Genomic DNA, 18,028 nt, shown 5'->3' with positions numbered 1-18,028 from the left:
CTTTCTTCGAGGCATCGGCTAACGGTACTTGAGCTTTGTCTCAAGATTCAACACTGAGGTGGCCCTTACTTACTGTAGCATCGGAAATACAGAAGGCTCATTAATAAAACCGCGTGCTGATTTAACGCAAATACTTGTAGTATTTTTAAAACACATACGTGAATTGCAGACCCTCATTCATAAAACTTCGATTTTCTTCTATCCGTCAAACATGGCTTTTATCCAGGCATTCCAATTGGTTTCTTTTGGATATGGGTAATAATCAAATGATGGAGCCTGATGGAGATCAAACATTCCTGTAAAAACGCATTCGTATTTATTACATGGTCTTTGCTTTTCGTCTTTATAACAATTTTGTAGCATACGTTTGTTTATATTCTTTCCTACATAGTAAAATCATGTTGATGGGAATAGGCTTTCTGCCTACTACATTTTACCAAGCTGGTAACAAAGTGAACGGTTTCATTAGTTCGTAGATGAGTTCCTAATTCTTAATCCACTCTTTGAACGATGTTATGGTCAGTGAGTTTCGGTTTTTATGCAAGATGCCAAGGTTGTGAAGAAAGTAGCAGAAATCATTTAAATGTATTCAAATTCATTTGTGAATCCTGATGATATACATCCAATTAAAAAAATAGAATTGATAATCAAACCATTTAAATACATAGTATAGACGAAACAGAATGGAAACAGGTACCTAGTATAAGTATGTAAACGTGAAAATGAAAATAATAAAAATATCACAACAGTTATTGAGACACCATACAAACAGTTGTGCATTAGTCATCATTATCATCACCGCGATAGCCATCACACATTCTCTTTCACATTTACCTCGTCTCTATAAAGCTGTCAACGGAATGAGTCCAACTGATGACAGGTGGTAATTATAAAACACCCGTTGCTGTATAATATTCGACATTTTTCAATGTCAATGTTGGTTTTACTGCTTCGTGACAGCTGATCGCGTGCGCAGACATTCTAGTTTCTCTGTTTGTTTCATTTCATTTAAGATAAAGGAATTAGACTAAGCTAGTTTTAGAAATAAACTTCTGTGGATTCAGATAAGGTGTTTGTTTATATATTTATCATCAATATTCCAGTTTCACATATTGTATAACACCTTTCACTAAAATCTAAATTTTATATTGTTGTAGCCATAACATTATTGAAATTGATTCTGCTAACACCGTACGTCATCGCCTACTTTGCAAAACTTTCATGCGAATGACCGAAAAGAAATTGCAATTTCACTTATCACCTTCAATTTTATTTTCACTTCAATTTAAATAAGTAACCTAGCATTATCTCTCTTATTACGATGTTTTAGACACCCACACATATTGGGATTTGCCAATAAGGCTCTCACGTTCTCATCGTAAAACTTGCAGCCAACAGATTATGTTAATCCACTAAATTCAAAAGTACTTCTTTAGTCTCAAATGTATAGCTTGTATTAATGTTTTCAAATGAGCCGCTTCATACTGCAGTTTTATCGAGCGGCTTGCGTGAGGTCCAACAGAAATGTTGTCCAGTTCAGTCTCCGCCGGTGTCCCAAATACCAATTATGAGGTATAATTTATAGCGTCGAACTGCACCGCGATTGTCATATATCACGAAAGTGCTGCGTTCAGGTTTTACTTTAGTAATTATTCGTCGCGTGTTTTCAGTTTTTGGAATTCCCATTTCTAGTGGGCTTACACGAAATTATGCCAACTGTTTTCAGCAGCAAAATCGTTTCGTGGAAATAATTCAGGTGGTGCTTAATTATATGCTAGGTATGGGATTAATTCTACTTATGTGTTAATTACTAAACTTCATGTTAGGTGTGACAGGCCTATAGTAATTTCCCTGAGGTATCTAACAATCAAATTACTGCTAATAGCTTTAGTCTATACTAATATTATAAAGAGGAAAACTTTGTTTGTTTGTTTGGTTGTAATGAATAGGCTCAAAAATTAGTGGACCGTTTTTAAAAATTCTTTCACCATTCGAAAGCTACATTATCCACGAGAAACATAGGCTATATGTATTTTATCTCGGTACGGGCAGTAGTTACCACGGGACGCGGGTGAAACCGCGGGAAAACGGCTAGTGTTTTATATAGCTGTTGTGGGATAGGCTACTGTCAAGGTCTAGCGGTTAACGACCTTATTTATGGACTCGTGTATTTATTACATTTCTTGTTTACCGGACTGGAAGCAAAGTGTTCTCTTTTATTGTTTTTTCAATACTTTTGATTGCTGATCACTTTTTGTTGCGTTAAGTTTTTTAAGCGGTGTTCGATCATACGTTTGTATTTGTTTTGAAAGTTTAAGAATTAGTCTTCATTTGTTCTTGTAGTTACACACATTTTTTCACTATCACTTACCTAACCTTTTATAGGTTTTTCCTTCTTCCTTTCTATTCGTGAATATTCATTAATCTCAGCCCTCTTACCTTCACTGGTAACATACTAACCACATTCAACATTTTCCCTTTCGGATGTGTTCCGCGAAATCCCATCATTAAATGGTGTAACACAAGTGGAGTAGCCCCATGGTACCACGGTGTCCCGCGGTGCGTGACGCCCATGTCCTGCGAATGTTCCCATGGGAGGCAGGTGCCTTTGTAATAAACTTCTTTTGAATAATTTATGGTATCATTGTTCGCCTTTTACGGTCAGATGATGTTGTAAATTGCTTTTAGGAGGTTTCTTGAACAGGAACTTGATGGCTTTTTATGTTCTTTTTGTTCGAAGTAGTTTTATTGAGAAGCAGTACAAGTTGGGTCTAAAAGCATCTAGTGTTGTGAAAAAGTGAGAATCGTAGAGAGCTCTGCAATGATATCGGTTCCCACGGAAATTGAGTTTGTTGTGCACTTTCTGGTTGTTATGCCAACTGGAAGTGGAGGAAGGAGGAAACGCTAATACGATTTTAAAACAATCAATATCAACTTCATATTTCCAACATCGATTAACACTCGATAACTCGGTATTTTCTGATATTCAGTCACTACTATCATTAGATTATCTTTGATCTTTTCCCCGGTTTTGTATAATCTAGCAGTTACAAATGTGTCTCGTTTTCTGTAATTGGTACTTAGTTGGTCACTAACGCTACTAAACATTGGAAATCAGCAAAACATTTAATTGCATTCATTACTTTCAACATGTTTACGATTCTCGTGTATACGCCAAGTTCGTGTAACCGTATCTACAGTTCTGTTTAGCTCAACAAATTAGCGAAATTACTCTCTTCGCAGATAAACTTTACGCTTTAAACCTGCCAACTTGTCGTCCATCTGATATTTTAATAACAAACAAATAGTGAACTTTATGTTCTTATGTTTAAAGCAGCTATTTCAGTGTTGTGATTTTCGATGTTCGCAAATGTATCGTGGTGTTGTTCGGTACACGTTTCACGGATTACCATCTGTTTACTTTCATGCTCTTGCAATTGTTAGTGTAGGTCATGTCATAGCGTTGCAGGGATTCTACAGTAACAGGGCTTTCGGGTCATCAGCATGCTCACTAATGAGAACCTTGTTAATTACTATGTTACTGAAAATGCGAGAAATGACCGGAACGTTTTATAGCATGTTTTACTATATTTGTTTGCTTTCAAGGTCAAGCTAAATGAAGTTTGCATGTGAAACAAAGGAGAGTAATTTTTCTAAGAAACGTTATTGTGGACTGCAAGCGTAGTTGAAGTAAAAACAATTTCCTTCCGCATTTTAAGTTCTGAGGATATATGTACCTATTGTCTGTTTGCAGGGATATTTTTATCTCATTTTAAGTATTGTTATCTCATTAAATGTCCCCTAAAAACAGAATAGTAAGTTACCTACATATAAGCATTCTCCGAAAAAATACTCTTAATATTTTTTAATAATAAAATTTTGATTTTTAAAAATACTCTCGATTTAGGAAGCATTAGCTACAAGATAAGAGTTATGAGTATAGAAATTCTGTTATGTTTATCAATATAATGCTCTTGCATCTCAACAATCCTAGTTACAATGTTAACATCGTCAGCTGCGCATGTAGTGTGGTTAAACATCATAAAATTATTCTAAGTTCTCGCAGGAAAATTAGATTTTCTAATTTCTTCACACTTAAGTGTTGGTATAATTTCTCCATGTTTAAGCCTTTTCCCTTATTTCTCGCCTCCATCTAATGTGGTTTTTGTTTAATGGTCCTTTATATAGGGCAATACTCCATCTTAGAATTTCTTTAAATTAACGATTTTCACTTTCATAAAAACTCGTCTTAGATTTTATGAAAACAAAAAATACTCCATGTTAAGCTTAGGATTGGGTTCCCTAGATAAGATCCTTTACTTGAATGTTTATCTTTATGAGCATTGATATTCGATACCCATTTACGACTCAATAGTGTCCTCTTGATAGCATCATAGTTAAAAATACCTTCCTTTGGTGTCTCATTAAAAATATTTAAACGTATAAATAAGACCCTTCCAAAAAGCTCATGTAATTGACTCTGGTTAATTAAGACCGACTTGCACTCTGATTTTCACTGACACCCTTTCTATTTGAAGACGTTCTCCGTATTAAGCATTGTCTGATATTATTTCTATCTGATTTCATCTTCTCTCGATAACCGCTCATCTACACCGCGGTATGAAAGCAATGTTCATTGTAAGTGCCGCAAATGGCTCGGCCCGCGAAGTGAATTACCTGCTTCTTTTAACCATTCAAGACCATTGTTGCTAAGTACTGTTTGGACTCATCTCGTCTTAAATTATGACCTTCACTGGACCGTTCCGGTTTAATGGGTGAAATTTCTGCCTTCGTATGATTGAATACGTTATTGTTACTTTCTTCGCTGGTATGGTATTCGGTTTTGTTTCTTGCAAAGAGATGACAATCTGTTTTTTACGTACATGATTTTCAAAAGTGAAACCGAGGGTGATTAATATTTTTGTATATGTAAGTTTCCTTTCTCCCTTTCTACTTGACAATGCAAAAATCGTGCAAAGATTCACACACAACCTTAATTAATCTAGGTCAAACGTAACTACAAAACTATTTGACGTTTCTTCACTTAAGCACGTAGTTTTAGATCAATTTTGAGGCTGCTGTTTTGTTTTGCTCAAAAACAGTGAATGTTAGGATCTAATCTAGCTTACAGTAAACCCGATATAACAGTTCTCTCGACGAGTTGCGTGTACGAAACAGTTTGTATTTCAACTAATGGTTGTCAAGCACGGAAGCGGCCGATCGTGGACCTTTAACCTCTCAGCAAATTATTGGTATAAATAATAAAATTACGACTTTCTAAACGGTTATTAGGAGTCATTTAGCACAGTTTTGGACAATGTAGTGTAAAGGTGGGTTAGTGGCATCTTGTTGTTTAGCGTCGTGACGCGAACTCGCGCGTTTTTGCGCATTCAATCTCACTTTCACGTTATGTCCTTATTAGTCGGATATTGTTCAAAATTTCGATTTCGTTCGGATGCCGCGGGCAGTCGGACTGCGATTATGTTCTAAAATCGGAACTGTTATAGTTTCTTTGTGCCTCGTTGCGGTTGAATGCTTGTAACGCATTCAAGTTGTAAAGCTTGCGTCTTTTGACACGCGATTGTCGCATCATCGTTTTTTTTAACTCAGTCGAAGCCTGAAATTATTTTAGTGCATTAACATTTTGGTGCATGCTAGTTATGATAAAGTGTATTTAAAAGAGCCAATTGTGTTTGCATGTATCCTATACAATAGTCAATATAAACAAATGTTAAGGAAATGACCATGTACACTTATTAATTGTGAGATGCAAAGACACAAACATGTTTGTTAAAACGGAGATGATAATCAAGAATATTATCTTGCTAAAATTACAAGGAAACCCTCTGACCCTGACGATAAAGGCGACAATTTACTGTAGTTTAATACATTTTGAAATATTATGTAATATTCCACAATATTGTACATGTCTGCAACCAGATGAATAAAAGGCTACTTCTTAACGTGAAGCTTTGAGTGCATTTCTTCTATCTTTGGAAAGCTTTAAATCTGAGCATTCGTAGCTTTGAACAATTTAGATAAGTTTGAAATAAAGCTTTTATGTGCTAGAAATATATCAAGTACTGTTCAAGCAATCAACACTTCTACTAAATCTTCGTAGAGTTGTGCCATCTAAGGCTTGGTTCAGACAACGCGACCGGCACCGCCGATTGTATCAAAGCCTCTTTTGCAATGAAATTGCGTAAATTATAAAATAAACTTTTCTGTGATCCTCCGGTTTATTTATGACGTCATAAAACTTATTGCGACGGTCAATTTGAAAGATTTGTCGGCTTGTATGTCTGTCTGGTGTGAGTTCGCGAAGCATTACGTTTTTAGAGGCGATTCACAGCCTACGCACTCGCGCGGTTCTCTTTATTTGGTGTTCAAACGTCAAGACTGGAATGAGAAAAAGCCATGAAAGGGTCTTGAATCCCATTCTGCCTGTCATAATTGGATGTGTAGATTTTGATTCGCCTAATCAAGCGTCTTTATTTCCATATAATAAGTATACATAGACTGTAAACTGCTTGGCTTTGTTTCGGGAGGTGACTCTTTACTAATTCTCTGGATGTGTGTGTGTGTGATGTCGTTGTTTCTATTGGATAATCTGCCAAGACTTCTGGCCTCCCTTTTTTAATAGGACGGTGAGTAAATAGCCTAACCATCGCTCGCCACATCGTCGGTCAGCCAGGAAGCGCGGGCGCACGATCACCCAGGGCGTTTGTTTTTCGTGACCCACTGCAGATCTTATTATTGCCTCACTAAATGAAATAACGTGCCGCTTAACCTTTACCGTATCGAATGAACTGCTCTAATCAGCTCCACTTGTGTTGCAAAAGTTGGGCTTAGAACTAACTATAGAAGGCTTTTTAATTGCTTTGCATTTATGGTGTTGACTTCAGAGTTTTAAAATGATTCAGGTGGATTAATGGTCGTAAATATGGCAAATTGCCAACACATATAACCGTCTCCGGAGAAACTTGAATGAATGCATTTTATGATGAAATATTCGAAACTTAATATGATTATTTATTTTTATATGAAACCACTTATCCAGTAAGAACTCTCGCGATCGAACATTACTTATATTAACTTTGAATTTAAAATGTGAATTACTCGTTTTACTTGCGGAACTCGGCGACAGCGTGGAAATTGCAAGCGCATTTTCTTTAAGCGCTATTTTAGCTGGTTTTCTAGAGATCGGGAGAAAGCATTTGCCTTGCGGCCTATTTCTATCCGTATCTCTGTCACATTACAAATTAACTTTCGAAGCTTCTGCCGCGACATGTGATCAGTCAGACGTTGATAACCACTCATTGACTGACGCTTAGAAAATGTGGAAAAAGTGGTCGCACAGCCTTGGCCTACTAAAAAATAGTTTATCTCGTATAGGGGAAATCTATGAAGTTTCATAGTTTTCTTGAAAGTTTGAACGCGAAAGTCGAGGGAGAGTTTTAGCTGTAAGCTTTCGCTCTATATTTTGCCGTGATAAATTATAACATACCACATCTAGATCCGGAACAAGTAGCAAATGTAGGCCATACAAATATTTCCTTCGATGTGGGATACGAACTGGCGAATGCACGCCGAGTTCTGCGAACGTGACTGTAGGTAGTTAGGTACTTCGTCACCAACATTGACGATCCTGTTCATGTTTTTCTCAAATATTTGCGTGCGACAGACAGATAAGCGGACACTGACATGTGTTGATAATATCTTCATGTTTCACAATGATGAGATGACATGCCTTTTGTATTTATCTTCATCATCTGTCCCGTAGTTGACCATGAACTGACTCACGGAAATTATGTTCACCAGGACCAGATTTGGTAAATGTAAGCATTGCAAGCAACGACGAATACGCAGAAGGGTAAAATGTTACCGAGATTATGCGTTTGAATTAGAGAATGAAATAAAGCTCAGTAAAAAAATATTAGTCTTGCAAGAAAGTAATAAAATGGATAACAAATCTTATAAAAGTAATGGCAAGGTCTTTCACAAGAAAGCAAATAAGTACTTGAGAGTAATTTTATGATCTAAATAAGCTACAACTGTTTAATTTCAACAAGATTCTGAAGTGAAAGAATTACATAAGTACATAGACTCAAGTGCAAGAACAGACGCAGTAGTTAACACTAAACAGTTATTAAATGATAAGAATCAGACGATATCTTGATAACTCGATAAGTCTTACCTTTCAAGTAAACACTATCGTGAATGATGGAAATAAACTTTACGATCGATTGTTCAAAGATAATCTATTGTTATCTGATCGTTTCCTTTATTTTGACGTTATAATCTAATTTGAACTTAGTAGTTGCTCTAGCAGTAAGTTTTATTGCTATAATGCTTTTATTATAACTTCTAGATTTATAATTCTTAGCTACTTTATGGTTATTGGTTTTATCAACCTGTTCAACTGCTCCTAGTTTTCCGAGCCTATTGTTTAGGCCACTTGTATGGATAGAGTCATTGTGCACTTGCTAATGAGCTCGCGATTTGTCATCCGTGGTGGATGTATGACTAGACTGAGCCTGTCATATCTGTGGGATGGTTATGCGTCATCTAAAAGCTGTGGAGCGGATATTCCCACTAAATATTTCATTGTATTGTTTCATGCATGACTTAATATTGTTTCATTTTTTACCTATAGGTAAAGGCAAGCGTTATTTGATATTCAAGGTCATTTAGGTGACCAATATAATAACAAAATTGAAACCTATAAAGATAAAAATAATAATAAATAATATACATAATGATAACATTAGCGTTAGCACTAATCTCACGCACAAAGCTAAGTTCATATTACGCATAACAACAGTTTCCGGCACGAACAGTAGCTACACGACACTCTTTATTGTAAGTGACCCTTGAACAAAAGCCTTTTTATAAACATTTTCTAGTGAAACATTTCTAAGAATTTATTGGTGCTAGGTACATATTGGTCTCAGGAACTTCGGAATTAATAAACTGCAATTAATGCCGCCTGATCAAAGGTTTTTATATTCTTTGACATCTAGCAAGTTTTCCATTTGCTTTTTTAGTTAGTTTTTTTCTCTTTTGGTGAAACAATACAATTTGCTTCGTTGGCCGGCCTTCGTACTTCCATTAGCATATTGACAATGATATCATGAAAGCGTTCAGATAGTGCTAAATGTTAGAAAAAATCAATAAATCCCATTAGCGCAGGGTCGCGTGGACGACCTTGAGTCACGCCACTATCAAGCCAAACAAACTGTTCCACAATACTTATCTTATCACCATCAGCCGCACATTCAGGTCAAGTGATGAAACGCCCTGCTTCGTTTGTGTGTCTCCTGCGCCGATTAATTTCACATTTACACAATTTTAGTACTCCTTTTGGAACTACGTCTGTGTCATTGTTGGCCCAAATAGTTTCCGAGAGAAATCTCTTAAGAATGCCCGAGCCAGGTTAATTAAACTCGTGAATATTCATGTTTTTACATTTAAGGGGTGAACGTAAAAGCTTTACTATCTAGACAGAATCTTAATCATTGAGTCTTGTAAACAATTTCATTTAATGGAAGTGGAAGTTTTAAGCTCTTTTAACACTTCGTTGCTCAATTTTAAGTGAAATTAAGCCTGAATAAAAATCTCAAGCTTCACAGAATTTTCAGACAGTACGGTGCCTAAATCTTAGCGTGTTATCGCCACTATTATGCAGTGATATAACTGTAGAGTAATCACGAGTATTTCTGGTGTAACAGTACATTTCACGTGACGATAAATTCCCGTCAAACAATGCTCTGTTTGAATTCGCGACTTTGTTTTGGTAAACGCACACGCCGACATCTTAGCTGTGTTTACGTCTAGCCAAAATGGTACGAACGATCTCGTTCACTTATTATTGTTTGGACTGTGTTGGTGTTTAGCTAAATATTTTGAATGTTGGTTTGTTTGTGGAGTATTAGGTTTTAAAGTGTTTCGCAACATTGATTGTGTCTGAAACGCTTCCGAAATATAATGTTGCAGTGTTATTGTGTAACGTGTTGTCTAATTCTAATCTGGAAGTCTAATGAGTAGGTCACATGTTGACCAACTTAATTTTAGCCATTAATATAGTGGACATTCTAGGTTATTTATTGCATTAGTTTAACGATGTCCATTTGACTTGAATGCGTGACATTTACTTTACGCGACGTGATAACTTTCAGTTTCTCTCGACGACTTAGATGGAATATAATTACTTAGGCATTAGATCTTATCTTTATTCCGATCAATATAGGAAATAACGAGACTGATTTGATGCAATCTTAGTTGCCGATAGCTGTTAATTGTGAAAGAAATTGCTTGAATTAATTGACCGGTCCAATTACATAATGACATTCACCTATGAAAAAATTATATAACATTCTACAATTTAGAAAAAATAATTACTCATAAGTTTCTATTTTAGATCCTACTACAGTTCATAGCGTAGCTTTCCCATTTCTATTCGATTATTTTTGCATTTAAAATGCCAGAAACAGAGTATCTTGTATATTTTTGTCAATCGAATAAAAGCTTTCAATATGTATGACATTCATTAATTCACATCGACATTTCAAAATATTAGCAGACATTTATATCTCGCAGAGTTACACGTACAAATTGCAGCACTACAGCCAAATGCAAACATTAGTAAGACTCCGAGAAATGATAACTTATCTCATAAACAAATGAAATGCACAAGACAACTGCTTGATCTAGAACAACCATAGATAATGAAGAGCACGCCGACTGAGAGTGAATACCCTGCACATGCAAAAAATGATGCCAATGATGTCACCAAAATATTTAATGTTTGAATAACATAGTTTGAGGTGTTTTAGCCACCTCAAGTCATTGTTTACCGTTCTCGATTTATAAGAGAGTAGGTATTGTAGGAAGTGGCACAGAAACTGGTGTGAATAAAATTTTATTTATTCACAAGAGACCGTCCGGAAATGTTGATTGTTAGAGACACAAGAGAAAGGACTCCCGGTTGCTTAGAAATTAAGATTTGCTACTAATAGAAAATCGATACGTTAAATAATGAAAATTTGCGTACATAATGATTACTATTCCACTTTCTAGCTCTAGGGAAGTAAAGCATTTAGCCGTGCAAATTATATCGGTAATATGTTTCGAGCAACATTGTACTGGTGTTAGTGTTTAAGCCAGGGAAAGGTGTTAACAAGTTAATACGAAGCAAATATCTTGAAAACAGGAAACTGTTTGCAGAAAGACAAAAAGTAAGGAAATAAATCCAAATTATGTCCTTCGATAAATTAAATCAAAAGTTACTCCAAAGGCTGTAGATATAAAATGGTGATAAAGCAAATGCTGAAATGCGTTGATTCACCCAAATTAGTTGTCAATAGATGTTTAGCTGGCTCATCAATCAACAAAAAATACATGATAGAGTAGCAGGAAATGTGAAACAAATCACTAAAGTTTTTGTTCGATAAATGCAATTTAGTGAAGGATTACAATTTGGCAAGGTGGTCTAGAATTTGGACATACAGTGGGCGACTAAAGCTTAGTAAATAAAAATCATATTGTGAAACGAACACCTACTTTGTTAGATAAAGCAATGCCGTCAGCATTCGATAACACGTGGGCTGAAAAATCAACAGTAAAACAGGCTATTCTGTGAACTGACTGGTTCGAGATAAAAGCTGAAATGTGATATATGGGCGGTGCAAATGATGTCATTATCGTGTCAGTAATGACCAGACCCAAAGTGGATCAATCAGGGCCAGTTCGAATTCACGATTTGGGGTAGCCAACGTTAACCTTATATTCTACTTTATAAAAGAACCAGATAGAGTTATCAGAGGAGATAGAACTTAAGAATTAAATCAACAAGCAGTTGAGGAAGTAAACGAATTGCAATGTTTGTATTTGATGAGCGTGGGCGTGTATCATTTCACTTCCTAATAGCATTTACATAATATTGTCAACGAAGGTCAATGTCGTACATGTTATCTACCTACTCGTTATAACAATTACTACTCCTTCAAGGTCGTACTTATGACCAAATAAGCGTTTCTTTACTTACTAGAAAAAAGCCTGCTCCGCTTTTATGCTAATGAAGCATTAAAATATGTTATAATTTTATGTTGTTTTGTACCTTGAATTTGGACACAATTTGCATAAGTCCTGTTCTATTTTTGACATCTGCCAAGATCACTGAAGATCTTTATTTTAGCTTATTTTTCTGTATAATAAATCTGAACAGTGTCTACCGTTCCATCTCTTCAGTTTATAATTGCTTCCTCATTAATTACAATTTAATTTGGAACTGCAAACACAAAATTGGTAAAAAAAGTTAATTGGAACTTAAACGTCCACGAAGTCATTACCGCTTACGTGTAGATATTCCCGTCTGTCGGTCCGTCAGTCCGTCAGTCCTCGTTGGACCATAAATTGATTATATTCATCATCACCAGCGTTCCGTACGTGATAGCTAGGCTTCTTACGTGACACCGTCTTGCTTTTTGCTTGCCGCCCTGTGTTTGACAGAGGATCAACAAAAAGTGAATTAGGAGATGACTTTTTTGGAGTCTTTTTCATTTGGTTTACGTCAATGGTGTTGATTGTTTGGAAGTTATTTTTAGACTCTTGAATTTTAGGTCTTCGATAGCTTTGAAATGTATTGTCAATTTTACTAATAGTACCTGCACAACTTGAACGACCAGAATCCGTTCAACCCGTTACAATCTAACACCTTGTTTCAATTCGTAAGACCTATGCTGATTTAGCTTCACGTTGTTACAAAATTAAACTCATGCCGTCTTACCACAAAAACTTTTTAACGTCAGTTTAAGACTTGTCTAAAAAAATGTCAAATTATGACGTTGACATATGGTTCATTTTGGAGCCACATTTTTTTTAGACAAGTGTAAAACAGTGGTTAAAGTTTTTGTAGTAAGGCCAATAATGACCCGTTGGACTATTTGTGCAAGTCGATGAAACGGTAGTAGGCATAAACGCGAAAATTTTTTTGCATAATCAAGGGAATCAGAATGTGGAACGAAGCCCATTTGGTAGAACCTCTTCAGCTTTGAATCTCCACATATTTGCCGACGCCATTTTAAGTTTACAGTTCGCAAATTGTCAATTCAGAGAAATGCTGTGTGTTTAGTTCAAGTTTAAACTTGTCCGACTGCATCGGCAAGTTGGTTATATAAAAGTGTAATACGTTATAATGTTATGCCAGGATGGGTTTGTCACGAGCTCACGGGGGTGAATGCACTGCACAAATATGTTCGCTCCGTTAAAATAAATCTTTGTACGTTTCATTATATTTCATTAGAGCGAGTATATGCGCCGTTGATCCTACGATAACTGTATACGTTGTGTCTACTAGTGCTGCAATTATTTTTCTATTAGTAAGCCACCCAGGCGTTAAACTGGATTTAGGCTGCTATCGATCAGGTGAACAGCGAATATGCATTAAACTCAGCGGAATAGTTTGCAAGAAGCTCCGACACGATCTGATACTAAGATGATTGATACGGGTACTGCAAATCTTCTCACCGCGATAATAATTTCAATATTACTTCAATGCACTTTGAAGTGTGAAAGGGGAGAGATAGAATATTATTAATGGACTTAGCACGTTATCTGTAGCACAGGCGGCGTCTTTACGTTCATCAAAGTTAATCCTAAGATAAGAGTGATCTTTATGAACTGTGAAGTCATTAATATATTAAGATGATAGGTGAATATAGATAAGTGCTTATACATGTGTAAACAAGTGTAGCACTTCTTTAGAAAGATCGATTGCAACTTAACTGGCTCCTAGATAGGGTGATCAATTATTTATCGATGTACATTAAAAAAAAAACAACAATATCTCCCAAATATAATCCACAGATACGATGACCAGTAGCAACCCTAGCTAAGCTTAGACTGTTCGCAAGTTATCTCATCAAACAATCCAGATAGCTCTAGGAATTGGGGTATCTGTTGACATTGGATAGTGCACTAACTAACGGGCCTGAGATAGCAATCGGTTCACCATCAAGTTCTGTTGGAGTACATATTTCAAGTCGCTACCGTTCGGAATTCTGCTCGTCATTGTAAGGGAAAGACTTCATCTTCGGCGCTTTCTGCGTACCAGTTCTCATAACCTAGATGCATTAGCGGTTCACTATATCGATGTTTTTGAGATTGTTAAAATCTTACGTATCGTGTAGTCAAAGACTTATTTGTATAAGTATATCTTCATTAAGCATTTTTCCTGGTGCATCGATTACCTACACAAATCATTTTAGACGTATTTTTCCGAATCTCATAATGTGTCTTATGTAATTCAAAATGTATGTTAATTTAAACCAGTTAGAAGTAACTACGCACATAGTAAGTCTTGAATAATTTTCGCCCGTTACGAATTTAACTAAACGTTCGATGCGTGACCGGTCCCCATAAAGCGAAAGGTCAATAGCATCGCTGCTGACTTTAGAATACTTACTGAACTTGCGAAAGTGAAGTTTGCGTATATTAGAAACTGTTTTTGTAATATTTAATTCGGTTTTAAAGGCCATTTTATTGGTATATGCGTTGCTGCTGTAGATGTTGAAAATGTTCTTCCGTGTTGCCACGATGTTTAAGATAATGTAAAAAGTATTTAGAATCGAAGGCATGTTAGGAACTACAGAGAGTGCCCCCAGTTGTCCTGTGATAACGTTCCTGCTGGATAAATATATCTTTAATTAAAAGGCTTGTTTTCGGGTTGGTTAATGTGATGTGGGGTTTCACTATTCAAATTAGTTTTTGTTTTGTTAGGAAAATTGATTTGGTCAAGTTAGTTAGGGCTTCATCTCAATTAATTGTGTTAACGAGAATTTATTTACCCTCACCGACGATTTTCCAAAATATTTTCCGTGCCTCAGGCATTGTTCGTAATGTAGTATTTTGCATTGTTACTTCGCATGAATCAGACGCACGTGTTTACTGAACAACAAAATGATTGTTTGTATTTACATCACTGAATGATCGTTACAAACATTATTAGCACTGTTCAAAGCCACTCCAGTTGTGATAATACAATGATTACCATAGCTCACGAGCTTTTTATTTTGTGCTTCTTCTTTGTTTTCTGTATATGTGCAGTTTTTGGCTCCGTAGAGTGAGACACAGTTTTAGCAGCATCTGCTATCCAACTTCAACAACAAATACTTTTCTCCTTATCACCTCTAAAACATTAACGACTTCATCTTGAAGATTTAGCATTAAGAGGACGAATTGGAATTTTTGGTGCCAAGGATCTCAATTTTTCTCAGTAAATACAAAACGGATCAAAATACAACTTGGTTACCTGAAAGTTCATGATATAAACCTTATTTTGTTAGACGTGAAAACATGATTAGGTAACTTTTATAACAGAGAAAAATATATCAAACATACCTCTTTTTAAAAAGAGATTCACATATTATGGGCAAACGGGACCGATTTAAGCCTCTTAACTTTTTAGGGTTCCGTAGCCAAAATGGCAAAAACGGAACCCTTATAGTTTCGTCATGTCCGTCTGTCCGTCTGTCCGTCTGTCCGTCTGTCACAGCCGATTTACTCGGAAACTATAAGTACTACAGTGATGAAATTTGATGGGAATATGTGTTGTATGAACCGCTACAAAAATATGACACTAAATAGTAAAAAAAAGAATTGGGGGTGGGGCCCCCCATACATGTAACTGAGGGATGAAATTTTTTTTTTCGATGTACATACCCGTGTGGGGTATCAATGGAAAGGTCTTTTAAAATGATATAAAGTTTTCTAAAAAACATTTTTCTTAAAGTGAACGGTTTTTGAGATATCAGCTCTCAAAGTCGTAAAAAGTATGTCCCCCCCCCTCTATTTTTATAACTACGGGGTATAAAATTCTAAAAAAAATAGAGGTGATGCATGCTAATTAACTCTTTCAACGATTTTTGGTTTGATCAAAGTATCTCTTATAGTTTTTGAGATAGGTTGATTTAACTGTAATTTACGGAACCCTTCGTGCACGAGTCCGACTCGCACTTGGCCGGTTTTTTAGTAGTTGAGTATATACATACTCTTTAAAATTGTAGAAGGAATTTTTATCAAATTATAATTTCTAAATGATAAAATTACAAAACCATTTTGTCGCTTACGACTTTTAGTTATAAGCTAGCGCGCGTATTGTTATCCTCGCCCCGCTCAGACGCTCCGACCCCTTTTGGCGCCTTAGATGCGCGTACCGGTTATGGAATTATAGTTGACCAATTCGTCGCCTTAATACCATGACCTGAGTCATTCGAGTCATCACAATGAATCTTCGAATATTTTCGGTAAATTTTCTAAAGAATAAGAAATAATTCGCGCATTCACTGCTTACAAAGCCTGACGCGCCTCTCGTTAGTAATGGCTCGTAAAATGGAACGTACCGCAACGACTCTTGGATACGCCAATAGAAATGAAGTACGGTGATAAAACCGATCATGTTTGTCTGTCTCGAGAGACTCATCTTCAAAACTGCTGTGCCAGTTTTGTGGAAATACGGATTTGTTCTAATTTCTTTAGATATTTCTAATGTCTTTCCTTTCGATGATAGCTTTCTCAGCTTGCCTTCCAAGCTTAGTTAAGTATTACGAATTCTATCTTTCTCTTCATTATCTCCCTAGTTTTGAGTAGATTGGGAAAATTGATACGTAATTTTCAGTGTCAAATGCTATTCTTACGTTGCGTTAAGAAATGCACATATTACACATATGTTTTTAAATTGTCTTTACTTTTATGATTTGCCAGTTAACTGTGCAGGTACTGTACAAAGCCCAAAATTCGTTTCACACCCAATACGGTGAGCGTAAAAATTCAGTTAGATGGGCAGACAGGCAGGATGCGACGTGAAAATTGACTGAAACCGGGTCGAGCCGGGTCGTTTCGCTAGAGTTGCATGCATTGATTGTGTTATGTGTGCACCGTGAAATTGTCGCTAGGTCGCCGGGGTCGATGACCGCCAACGGTGATTCAGCTCAACTACTTTTGATTTTTAGTGAAGCTTTTTTGCTCTGGTTGGCGTAACTTTTGTGCTACTTAAACTTGACAGTTCGCGATTTTTGGGGCATTTGATGCTAACCTAACCTGTTCTGTTCAGTCTTTTGGATTTTTTGAATTTTGAACTGTTCATTTATTATCATAAATGGATGAATTGGCATTGACTTTGATGTGATTAATTTGACCATCCCCATTATGCCACAATTTTCTGAAGTACGAGAGTGAAGATGTAGTGCACACGTGGTCTTCATTAGATCATCTGTCATTGCGCAGGTTGTACTTGAAACTGTGTCAGTTAATAGAGTGTGACGCGTCTTCTCATGGTGATACCCATGTGGGAATGTAATGGAACTTGTCTTATTAGTTTTTAGGGCATAACGTTGAGCCAACTATGGCAGCTTTAGTCTAAGTTTGTTTTCGATTGGAACTTACTGAAATTACGGCATTTTTAAGCGTTTACCTATTTGTTTAGATACAATTAAAATTATTTTTTTATTGTTGCTACTCTTATTAAACATATTGGCCATATTATAAATAGTTACCTTGACCCAAGGGATTTCCTTATCTATACCAACGTTGGTCCAACAGTTGTGGAATTGGTTCGTCTCAACCCATATACTTGAGTGTCACATCACAAGATTAACCTTATATTTTGTCTTGAACAACGTAAATTAAACTTGATTATTTAATTGTTACAGATGACAGCAGCAGAGAGGAGGTGTCTTCAGAGCAACAGGTATGATTACTTTATAATTAATGTTTTAATTAGAGTTGGTATTATCTCCGCGGTCTTTTCTCACAGCGTACGTCAGGTGACTAATTATTTCGCACGATATTCGCACATTTTTAGTCTGGTTGAACTTGAATGACTGATTTTATACTCGTATTGATATGAAATTGGTTGTATTAAGGCTAAGTTGAAGGTTTGACCGTATTAGAAAATTAACTAGGTTATTCTCAAAACTTTATTGTTTAACCTTCATAATGCTGTTAACGAATTTTTTAGTTTTTCATATTT

The 18,028-nt window shown here is 36.1% G+C and overlaps 1 protein-coding gene across 5 annotated transcripts in view; it reads left to right on the top strand.

Moving 5' to 3' along the window:
• LOC124646358 (protein spire) overlaps positions 1-18,028 on the top strand; it is a 165,745-nt gene that overhangs the window by 26,659 nt on the left and 121,058 nt on the right. For all 5 annotated transcript variants that reach the window (XM_047186489.1, XM_047186486.1, XM_047186488.1 and 2 more), the window contains exon 2: positions 17,709-17,746. In XM_047186489.1, the coding sequence (XP_047042445.1) occupies positions 17,709-17,746 (38 nt within the window). The remainder of the gene's footprint in view (positions 1-17,708; positions 17,747-18,028) is intronic.

Source organism: Helicoverpa zea, chromosome 3 (assembly GCF_022581195.2).
Source record: "Helicoverpa zea isolate HzStark_Cry1AcR chromosome 3, ilHelZeax1.1, whole genome shotgun sequence".
NCBI classification, from domain to species: Eukaryota; Metazoa; Arthropoda; class Insecta; order Lepidoptera; family Noctuidae; genus Helicoverpa; species Helicoverpa zea.
The sequence above is the reverse complement of the archived record's forward strand: the minus strand, read 5'-3'. Positions and strand labels throughout refer to the sequence as shown.